At 31.6% G+C, this 12366-nt stretch overlaps 2 protein-coding genes across 2 annotated transcripts; one reads left to right on the top strand and one right to left on the bottom strand.

Annotated features, from left to right (window-relative positions):
- Positions 1-943: 943 nt before the first annotated feature.
- On the top strand, positions 944-3302 carry LOC108907744 (zinc finger Y-chromosomal protein-like). Its single transcript, XM_018711538.2, has 2 exons — positions 944-1425; positions 1553-3302. Exons 1-2 carry the CDS (start codon positions 1214-1216, stop codon positions 2424-2426), a joined length of 1086 nt encoding a protein of 361 aa, XP_018567054.1. The 5' UTR covers positions 944-1213; the 3' UTR covers positions 2427-3302.
- Positions 3303-8490: 5188 nt separating this feature from the next.
- On the bottom strand, positions 8491-11114 carry LOC108907746 (zinc finger protein 366-like). The gene is made up of 2 exons (XM_018711541.1): positions 10654-11114; positions 8491-10559 (listed from the first exon to the last, which is right to left on the bottom strand). The coding sequence occupies exons 1-2, from the start codon at positions 10860-10862 to the stop codon at positions 9611-9613; spliced, it is 1158 nt and encodes a 385-aa protein (XP_018567057.1). The 5' UTR covers positions 10863-11114; the 3' UTR covers positions 8491-9610.
- Between the last annotated feature and the right edge of the window lie 1252 nt (positions 11115-12366).

Genomic DNA, 12366 nt, shown 5'->3' with positions numbered 1-12366 from the left:
ATTTGATTCACTAAATATTGTTGGCACTGCATTTTTGTTGAGGCTATTCTTCCTACTATTTCTAAAACATTTTAATTCAAAGTGGTCTTCGCAAAAATAACATTTTTCGTTGATGAAGTTAAAATCTGGTTTACATTCTATCCAAATCATTTTCCTGTCTGCACTCTGCAGTAACTCTGAAAAAGCTTTTATTTCTGTAAGAAGTATCTGTGGTATATAAATAATATGTATTCTTGCAGTTTGGTGCACAACAGTAACGTGAGATCATTCCAGACATTTTCTATTAAAAAGTAAAACAAGCAAAAGCAGTAAGACAATTCAGATGAACGATTCAACAATTATAATTATCTTCTTGCGTTACATTAAATTTTAGTCTAAAATAGAAAACAATTATTATCAAAAGCACGGTAACTTACGAGTTAATTAGTCATAATACAACCACTTTCTAATCTGTGAATACAACATAGAGAAGAAATAACCTCAAACCTAATCCACAGAACACATCCCCTTTGTGACCTAATTTTCAATACACGTATTCTTTCGTATTGAACAAAGTGATTGAAATCAACAGTAAAGAACCAATCATGATTAAGAATTTTAAAAATGCTGTATTATGATTGGCTAGTTACCGATTGCAATCAGTTTGTTCAGCTTCCGCACGAAAGAATACATGTAATATCATCAAATTTTTAATTTTTTCAGCGAACTCTATAGGTTCTAATAACAATATTACTTTTCTGTTCAAGTTAGTATTACAGTTTTCGATACATAAATAGTGCTAACGATGGCGTGTTTTCCAGGCCCATTGTGAGGTGGCGCTCGTACTTTCATGATTCTGCTCTTCCTATCTTTTTCACGGGTTTTATTTATTTAGTCATATGTTCATCATTCTATGCTCTATGCTCATTTAACCTGAAAAATTTTCTTGGTTTTTGAACTTAACTTTTGTGTTTTTTATTTACAAAGTGGTTTAAAATGTTACTATTTCGCAGTATGACAGTCAAACTAAATCAGTTTTTCATTTAACTATACATGTATAAGACTTAGTAATTGAAACTTTGTATTTTAAAAATCGTGAGGATTAGGAGTCGTGCGTAAATCTGTTATTTATTAACTTAGACAGAAAAAAAGCTGACCGCCTGATATAACAATTTTTTTTTAATAAGTCAGCAGATTTGAGAGTTCTTTGAATAAAGAAGTTGAAAGCAAAATTATGGACTGGCAATGTTTACCACCATTTGATTCAGACATAAAAATTGAGGAAGTTCAAATTGAAATAAAATCTGAGAAAGACGAACGAGAAGAACTGACAGAGTTGATCAAAGCAGAAATCGATGTAAAATTTGAAACTTATGAACAGGAGGAAAATGGGACAGTGAGAAATGAGAATATTGAAATCAAATTTGAAGGAAACACACAAGAAAGGTAAGAATAAATCAGGATATTTTTATCGTAACAATAGTCATAAGTTTTCCCTTGGGTTGCTGGGTATCAATATAGTAAAAGAAAAAAAATTGCTAGTGCTATTATTTTTAATTCAAACATTTTTCAGTTTGGAACACTACCTAAAAGAATTTGATGAAACTCAAGGCGTCGAAGAAACAAAAAACTACCCATCGTCAAAAAATTCATCGCAAAATACGTGGAATTGTTGCCTATGCGATTTCGAAGGTAAGGATAAAAATGACCTCAAAGACCACATAATATCTTCACATCAGGTCACATCAAGCTTCAGCTTATTCAAATGTAATATCTGCCATTATACAAATAAGTATTTATATAAAGTTGTGATTCACGAGGCCCAGCACAAAAGACTTCCAGATGCGGAGTGCCACCAACCCGATGCTGCAGTTGAGCAGAAAATCGATTTGGAAAGTAACAATCAGAAATGCAGCCTTTGCGATTTTAAATACAATAATAAGAACGATCTCGGAGAGCATATTAAAGTCGCACACAAAGACCCATCGAACTTGAATATGTTCAAGTGTAACGTTTGTAATTATCTAACAACGTACTTTCACAAGCTTGTACAGCACATGTCGTACCACAACAGTCCCTCAGAGGGCAATGGATACCCGTGCGATAAGTGCAACTATAGATCGCGGTATAAAATCTATTTGAAGCAACATGCTCTTACACATGTTACTATACCAGAAGCGGATTTGCACAAATGCAGTATGTGCCCATTTGGAGCGAGATCAGGGAGTGGCCTGTCTAGACACCTGTTAACGCATAAGATACAGTGGTACCCATGCGAGACGTGCGACCATAAGCCGGTATACAAAAGTGGCAAGAAGTCGCACATTTTAAAACACAAGGAGTCGTCGAAAGTAAAAGTGTATAAGTGCAATATGTGTGAGTTCTATACGAGGTGGAAAAGTAGCTTTAACAAGCACTTGTCGAAACATGACAGTTGTTCTGAGTAGATATATTAGGATAAATTTGTTTATGTGATTGTACAAATGAATGAGCAAAATTCTTGAATACGTGGAGAATATAGACACTAGACTGTTATAATTTCACAATTTTTTATTTGATCTTAGAAAAAAAACATTGCCATTAATGCCTTCAAAAATACTGCAAATCTTTTCAATGTCTAACTTAATAATAATTGTTATTTTTGTTTCAAATGGAACAATGTATAGTGTGTGTATTGATACAACAAATTTGTGTCATATTTATCAGGAATGCTTTGGATATTAAAAAAATAAAAATCAATTAGGTATGAAAAATTTCAAAGTTAGCAAGTTAAGGATATTTAAATATTTTGCATGTTCAAAATTCTTCAAAAATCGTGGTGTTCTGTAAGAATAACAAAGTGGCAGCTTATATACAGGGTGTAACATTGAGTGGAGGTCATATTTATATAAAGGCTTCCTTTGACCATTAGAAACATGTATCAATAACGACGCGTTTTAGTCACAGCGCATGCACAATTTCGCTGCGAGTTATATATACAAAAATATATAGTCTGTTGGCTTCCAGTAGTGAAAAGGATTCAAATTCACAGTTAGATGCGGAACAACTGACTCCCTTCGCTTTGTCGCTGTTGACCCGCACTATCTCCCTTCACGTGCGTTGTAGGTTGCTTACAATTCATGTATTTGTAATACATGAATATTACAATGATAGCGTACACAAGTATTAAAGTATTTCAGATTCGTATTTAGGGGAACATCTACTATTTCTCCTAAGAAATTGACCCTCAGTTAAAGTGACACCCTGTATAGCATCGCTTGGTCAGTGACCACCCACATAAATATACAGGGTGATTCAGAACTTATCCAAAAAAAAATTCTCGATGTACAGGGGACCTTTACAAACACAATTTTGTAAAGAAAAAATCAAAAAGGTCAGTTCGAAATTGATTTAAAAATACACTTCTGCACGGCACTGGAAACTGGTCCACTGTAAAACCTGACCTTGCACAATGCGACCGGTATGGCGGCGTGATATACGGACAAAAACTTTCGCAAGGAAAGAAATATGTAAATAGAATTTTATCGCACCTATTTTATATCGGCAAATTCAAATGCTTTTGCCTTTATTAATTATTAATAAAATTAATTTGTGTTTTTAAATAATAAAATCATTTGACATACCCGATGCTGCAACAGCAATTGTTCAAAATTTTATCCACTCACGTGTAAACACATTTGGGTCCGTCTTACTCACTTTCTACGAACTAACACAAATGATGTCTTGCTTCACCATAACACAAATACTTCACCATAATACAAATGTTGTCTTGCTTCACCATAAATTAAAACGATATCCATCAACTCTGAGTTGCTATACACGCAAGCCATTTTTGACACTAACTACTAAAAAACTGATGTAAATACCACAGATAACAGGTAAAAACTACCGCAACGACGGATTTCAGTATTAGGAGTCACATGGCTCTCCACGCGTATTGCGAATGATGTTAGAGGTTACAGTTGTCCAGCTATGTAGTGGTTTAATGTGCTATAACTTCAATAATTTTTTTCTCAGAAACTATAAGGATTTTACAAAATTTCTCATGCCGCATCTATTCCAAAATTTTTTTGGATAAGTTGTGTATCACCCTGTATAATAAGAAAAGATTCAATGTCTACTAGATTATATATTTTTAAGAGTAGGATATATTTATATTTTTATTGTAAAATTAGTCATATCTAAATTAACGGGTTGAAATGCAACAAAGATATATGTGTAAAGCATAGAAATGGAAGAGAAATAGGAATAAGGACACTATCTCAGTACGTATGAATCGGCACAAAATAGTCCTATATCGATAATCGATCATCAGTTTTCCCCATGGCTTTTCTTTATGCACAGTATCAATTGCAATGTTTATATTAAGTCAAGTTCAGTGACCTGACCATTGTAGTGTATAAGTATGTTACTAGTTATTTAGTATCAGGAGATGTTTCTTTTTTTTAGTGCATAAACATCAAGAAATATGTAAAACTGAAAACTCATAATGTAAATTTTCATTAGAAACTTCGAATATAATAATTTTCCAGATAAACATAGGTGTGGTTTCAGTAATCATTTAATAGTGCCCTATTTATTGCTTGCAGATTAATTTAAAAACTTAAAGAACAAATTTTCCTCGAGACATTTTCAAATTATTTAAAATCGAATCACAAACCTGAGTCAAAGTAATTTAAACTGAATGAGAATATTTTAAAATGAAGATTTTTTTTTATAACAGTTGCTGTTATTTAGTAACATTAACTTGTGTATTACTTTTTTCATAGTGCCAAACTTTTAAAAATATTGTGTAATATTGGAGGATTGATTTATAATGTAAATTATTTGAGATACGATTAATTGTTAACTGTTTAAAATTGATCTCCCTATTTCTAGATATACAAACTAGGGATGTCGATATCGGTTAAAAATATTGGTGCCAATTTAAAATACAGGGTTATACTTAATAAGTATAATATACAGGGTGTTCGCAAATTTCTCCGACAACGTTTGACTGCATATTCACGATGATAAATAAATATGATCTACAAAAAAAAAAAGTTAAATAAAACATTTTTGGTTTTTGAGCCTTCAAAGTTGTCAAAAATAGAACTAATTTAATTAATAACTTCATAACCCTTTTACCGATCGCGTTAAAATTTGGCACATTTAATTGGACTATTATGGCATATTATTTCTTAATGCTTTAGTCAAATTGATATACTGGGTGATTGTTTTCTCCGGTTACCCCTCCCTTTTAGCGGTCAAAACTTTGACAGTTGTCGTATTTTTTTAAAACGGACAGCAACATTGAAAAGGACGGTTTATTAAAAAAAAGTGTCTTGAGATGATCTCCTACAAAAAACCATTCTTGAGAAAAATAGCATTATTTGCAGGTCTGCATGTTTTGGTTTGTGTAGCAGTAGGTATCACGAATTTAAAACTTTGAGTTGAGTTGGCGATGAAAATAAGATGTAGATTGCTGTGGCTATCAGGTAAGGTCATTATTGTCATGTTTCTTTAGGATTTTCATCACTCCACACATGTAAATTATGAAAATTTACAACTTCGTTCCTTGTAAAACAAGATTTGTCGGTACAAAACAATTTTTGAAGCAAATTATTATCTTCTGCGAAGCCATTCGCCAACCAGCGTCAAAATTGTAAACGTGCGTTGGGATCTAAACTTTCAAGTTCTTGAGCAGGAGTTAAATGAAATGGCCAATAAAGAAGTTTTGTGAGCATTAGTTTTACATACAATTAATTGTCTTGGTACACTGCGGACACTTCATAATTTGCATGTATTTATAATACTGATGACGTCACTTATCATCTTGTGTTGAGAGAAAATCAATTTTTAACTCATACTGTTTAATTTTAAGTATCACACAAAAATGAAAGAAAATTTTTGACAATTCGTAAGAAAAATCAGGTTCCTATCTAATATAATTTCCACTTTATGATTGATTAACATTTTAATACTGTGACTATTTTAGGTAAACTAATAAAGTATGTAAAAATAAACAAATATCAATGCTCAATGTAAAATACATTCGTAATTTTTTAAGAGCTTATAAATTTCGAAAATATTTCTGAGAAAAATTTGTAACACGATCATTTTATTGCTCAACTTAATTGTAGGTGCTTAAATATGTTATTTGATGGCTACTGTACTCGTGAAAATGGAAATATGTAGCCCAGATATGCAGAGGATATATCGTAATACTAAGACATCCTCAGATTGTCCTGAGGATAACATACAGGATGTTTCAGAAAACATGGTCCAACGCTCGGGGGCAGATTCCTAACCTAAAAACAAGATTATTTTTTCATATCAACATGGGTTCGATTTCGCTTCGCTTCCTTAGCTACAGGGTGTCAAAGTTTTAAAATAAAATATGTTTTTTCCAAAAATCTGTATTTCCACTTGAGGGACTTAAATGAAATTTGAACAACTATTTACAACCGAATACACATTACTAGGTATTATTATGTTGAACATGATTTACCAGACCAAACTTGCAAGCCCTTGGATTTAATCAAAGAAAAAATTGGTTCTCTGTTGACATTTCTAATTTATAATTGCATGGGTTAAATTCTAGCTCAATTTTGATCAAAAACTGACTTACTATTTTTTCGTTTTCCCTCGAGTTTTCAGTGTTTTAAATGTAATATAAACAATTATTTATTTATATATAATTAATTATGCATTGTAAACGTACCTACAATACACAACTCGATAAACATATAATATAACATTTTATAGAAAATGTTGAAAGTGTCCACCTTAAGATATTAATTTCTGAGCACATTTAAATTAGAAATCTCAATGGAGAACCAATTTTTTCTTTGATTGAATCCAAGGGCTTGCAAGTAAGTCGGGTCCTGTAATTCATGTTGAACATAATAATACTTATACTCTGCGGTCGAAATTATAGAGAGTGACTCATCGCTAGCTTTTGGAGTCGTAAAGGGGATGAAGCGTGTCGGGAACAAAAATCCATTGGCGTGTCTGCGTAAAAGGCAACAAGATATAGAAAATATTGAAAAAAGATAATAAAACATAACATCTAATATTTTTTACGGTTTGCTATAACCGGCACTTTGATCCATGCTAATTATTACAGCATTTTAAAACGTCCCAGTTGTGTTTTTTTAATTTATAAATTTATTGTAGCCATGGAATTAGACCCCTCGTCTACGCTTATGCTAAGACGTTTCTCAGGACGGCTAAATCAGATCCGTTTACACCCATGCTAAAAAAGCATTTCCCTATTTTCTACCAAGTGCTAAAGACAGAGATAGAATATAGATCGACGTCCAGTGTAACTAAGTCTATAGACGATTATAGATTCTATCGATGTGCGTTTTTAATTTAGTATTTTCTTCTAAATTAAAAATATATTTAAACCGCATTTATTTAGTATTCAGGCAAGCGAAAAATTATACTTTTTTTTTATAGAATCACAAAAATGTTCATACTTAGTGTCGACTTTTAAGCAGCCATTTTAAATATATGAAGGGTGAATTATATTTGATTATCACTACAGGGATTTCAGTAACTATTATAGATACTGAAAAGCTTATATTTCTAGACAAAGAGTGTAAAAATTCAGTAATATTATACTAGAATGTTTTTATTAAAAAAGTAGAAATGATTTTTAAAATTTAGCCATCTCATTTTATAGTTCAACTGAAATAAATTCTTTCTATCCTGATGTAATTTTTTGAATTCATTTGAGAAATTGTCTGATATTTTCCTGACATTTCCAAATCTATGAAATTACCTCATAATTCTAGGTTCTCCAGATTGGCGTACACACTCATACTCGGATTGGTATATACATTGTCATGATATTCCATTTGCAGCACAATAAAACAATTCTTATATTCTTCAATGCCGGTTTTTATATTTTATTGACAGGTCTTACAATATACCTACAATTAAACATGTTCATAGTGTTAATAGTCCCAAAAATATTTCAAACTGGCATTAACTTTTTGTTTTTCTAACATGTATCCTGATAAGAGAGACGATAGCTATCTCTTTTAATGAAATTTTTTTGATCTAGTTTTGATTTTTTTTGCATATTTGTGGAAAGAAACGAAGGAAAATAGTACTTATATTAATTTGACTTGCAACAAAAATGTTAAATTAAATAATAGTCTAATCTAATTACCACTCACTAACAAATGTGTTTAATTTGTGACAATCAACTACAGAAAAACTGTATAAGCAATCAAATTTTTGCTGTCACATATTTATATAGCTTATTGTACATGCTAAAGATTATGCAGATTGACTTTTTGCCGTATTTGATAACACCCACTAATTACAAACTGTTTTCCTCATTTTTTCCCTGCAAATATTATATAAATATCAAATTATGTCATTGAATTCAGTAGTTAAAAAAAATAGGGTGTCTTGATTTATAGATGGAAGCTATTAACATAGGTAAAATATGTAGATATGAAGCTCACATATATTTTTAAATATACCCAAAAAGGAATATTACTTTATTTCGAAATTTATAAACATGTATTTACAATTTTTTTATTTTGTTTTTCAAAATCAAATAAACAATGGAATCGTGGTTTGTGGAATTTTTCACAGCACACTTGCCGATCAAAATGCGCAAAGTAGGAAATTTCACCACCAAACATTACTCCTATATCTATGGTAAACACTTGCTCGGGACATTCACGCAACAAATAGTCTGATATATATGTACTCCTTACTATTCGAGAGTTTTATTCTTTTTAACGCACCTTTTTATAATCAGGTAGAAAGTATTTATAAAAGGTGTTTTGAAAAAAGATGCGAAGAATAAGCCGATTATTTCCTATAAACTAATAATTTTTTAAAATAAATGTTGGTTATACCTTTCACAAAATCAAAGTACAATATATTGCATTAAAGTTTAGCACAGGTAAGTTTCTTAGAAATTAGTTTAAATTTACTATTGTTAAGTTAGGTTTTCACATTTTATTCCCATAATCACAAAACCCTATCCTATCAAATTTAAAAAGTTTCTTGAGAAGTTGTTCTGTAAATAATAATTTTGCTTTTACTGAATAAAAACTTTGTCCAATATTTATCTTGACTTGATAGAAGATTCAAAGATTGAACTTGATCAACTTTAACAGACAATTGTATTTTTTCACTCATTATGAAAAACATTTTGGGATCACAAAGGGGCTAAAAAAATATTATTTTGAGTTGAATGCACAAGGTAAGGTATTCTCTGTGTCTATGTCACAACTTCAGGAAGTTGTCCCTTCGGGACTTACTTTCGATTAGTACTAGTTATACGTATATTAATTAATGTTGCGATAAAATTTAGATGGTGATTCCATAAAAAATAAGAAAAGAAGTTCCTACAAACTTGTCTGGGATTATATAATAAGCTTTCGAGATACAGGGTGTAGAAATTTTCATAAAAAATAGTTTTTTAATGTTGTCAGAAAAACTTTTTACGATTTTAATGAAAACGTCCAGGTTAGTTTATGGGGACTTTTGCAGCATAAATTAAAAAACATTCTCTGAAAATTTAGAAAATTGTCGTCTACTGAATATTCTATCAGCCCCTGAATTTATGACATCTTTGATCGAAACACCTTTCTTCACACACTCAAGAATATTGCATGTCCTAGCATTGGTTTCTACAGTAACGTAACGAGCGTTTACATGAAGCACCTTTAGCATGTCTCAACATATGGCCCATAAGGCTAGTCCTCCATTTTGTATGGAATTCACACAAACTGCACTCGTACACTTCCACTTCTGACAACCTCTTGTGTTTTAACATGTGCCACCTCAAGTGACTTCTGTGTATCGTCTTATAATCGCAGATTTCACACCCGTACCACTGACTTTTATGTTTCAACATATGCCTACGAAGAACAGTGTGGGAAATCGATTGAAATGGACACTCACCGCATTTGATCATATCCATTTTAGAATCACTGGTGTGTCTAAATACGTGTTGCTTGAAATAGTATTTATGAAGTGTTCTATAGTCGCATTTATTGCAGAGGTACCAATCTGTGTCGGGGAAGCTATTATGGTTTGATACGTGTTTAACAAGCACATGAAAGTACACTGTTAGATAATCACAAATGTTACACTTGAACATGTTTAAGTCCGAAGGATCTTTGTGCGCTGCTGTAATATGCTCTCCGAGCTCATTTCTATTCTTATATTTACAACCGCAGATGGCACATTTCTCTTCCTTACTTTCGGAACAGATTTTCCGTTCTACTACAGTTTTAGGGACATCAAGCACATGGCACTGCGCATCTGCAAGGTTTTTATGCCACGTTTTGTGTGATACAAGTTTATGTAAATATTCAGTTGTATAGGCGCAGAGACTACAAATAAATAAGTTTGATGGGTTTTTGTGAGTGGAGGTTATATGCTTCCTAAGGACTTCTTTACTATTACAGTCGAAATCACACAGGGAACATTTCCAGGTATTTTGAACAGAGTTAGCTATCGAAGTATTTTCAGCATCAGAATCGCTTCCTGACAATGATATATGGATTTTTGTTTCTTTGACATCTTGGAAATCACATAATTCTTTCAGATGGTGTTGCAAACTGAAAAATGATTAAAATTGGAAAATCATACTAGCTTTATTAAATTGATAACTAGCCAAAGGTTAAAATTAAAAATATTTTAATTCGTTCTTACCTTTCTTGTTTACTTTCTTTCAGTTTCACCGAAATATTCTCATTTTTCAACGTCTTATGTTCTTCCTGTCCAAAGGTTTCAAATTTTATATCCATCTCTATTTTGCTCAACTCTTTTGGTTTTTCTTCATATTCCTCAGACTTGATTTCAATTTCTTCTGTTTTAATGAATGGATTGAATGATGGCGGTGTATATTGCCAATTTTCCATTATTGCTTTTACCTTTTTTTTATTCAAGAAATTGTCAAATCTGCTTTCTAGTAATTAAATTATAATTGAGATTTATTTATGTTAACTACATTGCAATTGCATGTAGTATTCGTTTTTATGCATACACAACACAATGAAATCCTTGGACTTTTAGTTCCACATATTGAAACTCTATACAGAGAGTTAATATTTAACTATTTATTTCCTCTCTGGTAATAAAAAACATATATCAACAAAATATTTCAAGTTTGATTGTTGTATGTGACGAATGACGATATGGTTAGGTATAGGTTAACTGGTTAAGGAAGGTTGATCATAGATCATAGAAACCGCAGACAACCGCCTTTCTCTTATATTAGTAACTAAATGAAGGCCAAAATTGTAATAAACCACAGACGTGTGCGAGAGAAGTAAAACTAGTGCAGGCTAAATTCTAATGGTATAGAATTTCTCTTCATTTAATAATAAATTATTTTTAAGACTAATGTTCACTATTATTAATGACTAAGAGTTTATTTGGAATTTATGCACAAAATGGAGGTGCAAAATGGGAATTACTAAAAATTTAAATTGATATTTTATATTTAAACAAACACCTACATTATTATATTTTGAACATTAAAGGCTATATTAATTTTGTTATAGTCTTTATTAACATTTTTATTATTGCCTTGTCATTATTTAGTTATGCATATGACATAATTTAGTATTTTTTAGAATTCACATTGTAAAAATTCAAGATGGCTGATACAATATGGCGGGCGTACTTTTTTGAAATCCACCGATTTCAGTAAAATTTGGCATCATAAAGGATTGCTCGTTGATCTCACCTTCATTAATCACACATCTGGAGCCAGATTTTCAGGTGGAATCAAATTTATAGGCAGAGTCATAATTTTAGGCCTAATAGGCGGCATTTTTTCGGCAAAGTCACATTTTTAGATTGAAGGCATAAGCAGATGCAGTGATGTGCTGTGTGGCAGTAATGTGTCCTTTTCCTTGAACTTTAAAATTATTAAGAAATAAAAGCATCTAAATGCCATAGGAAAACTGCATAGTAGTTAAAAAAATCTGATTGGAAAACCATAAGCCCATGCACGACTAAATAAATGAAAGAATAAAGTAGAAACTTTTTTGTCTTGTCCCATGGAAACAAGCACATCACACTACACATCATTACATGTGTAGAGTCCTTAAGTCATTTTTTTAAGCGAAGTCACATTTTTAGACGGAGTGGAATCTTTTACCTTGATTTATGAAAATCTGGCTCCAGATGTGTGATTAATGAAGGTGAGATCAACCAGCAATCCTTATGATGCCAAATTTTACTGAAATCGGTGGATTTCAAAAAAGTACACCCGCCATATTGGATCAGCCATCTTGAATTTTTACAATGTGAATTCATATTCGTAATCAGCGACCCAAAAAACCCCTTTATACAAAATCTGGTCAAAATCCGCTCAGAATTTGAAAATAGCGATTCCTGCTCGGTTTTTTGAGGTTA

This window comes from Anoplophora glabripennis, unplaced genomic scaffold, assembly GCF_000390285.2.
Source record: "Anoplophora glabripennis isolate ALB-LARVAE unplaced genomic scaffold, Agla_2.0 scaffold393, whole genome shotgun sequence".
Lineage (NCBI taxonomy): Eukaryota > Metazoa > Arthropoda > Insecta > Coleoptera > Cerambycidae > Anoplophora > Anoplophora glabripennis.
This window is presented reverse-complemented; position numbering and strand designations above follow the sequence as displayed.

Excerpts from the sequence above, each read along its gene's own strand:
- LOC108907744 (XM_018711538.2), top strand. The coding sequence starts at position 1,214 with ATGGACTGGCAATGTTTACCACCATTTGATTCAGACATAAAAATTGAG. Across the intron at positions 1,426-1,552 it reads GAAGGAAACACACAAGAAAG|TTTGGAACACTACCTAAAAG; the intron begins GTAAGAATAAAT and ends AACATTTTTCAG.
- LOC108907746 (XM_018711541.1), bottom strand. The coding sequence starts at position 10,862 with ATGGAAAATTGGCAATATACACCGCCATCATTCAATCCATTCATTAAA. Across the intron at positions 10,560-10,653 it reads AAAGAAAGTAAACAAGAAAG|TTTGCAACACCATCTGAAAG; the intron begins GTAAGAACGAAT and ends ATCATTTTTCAG.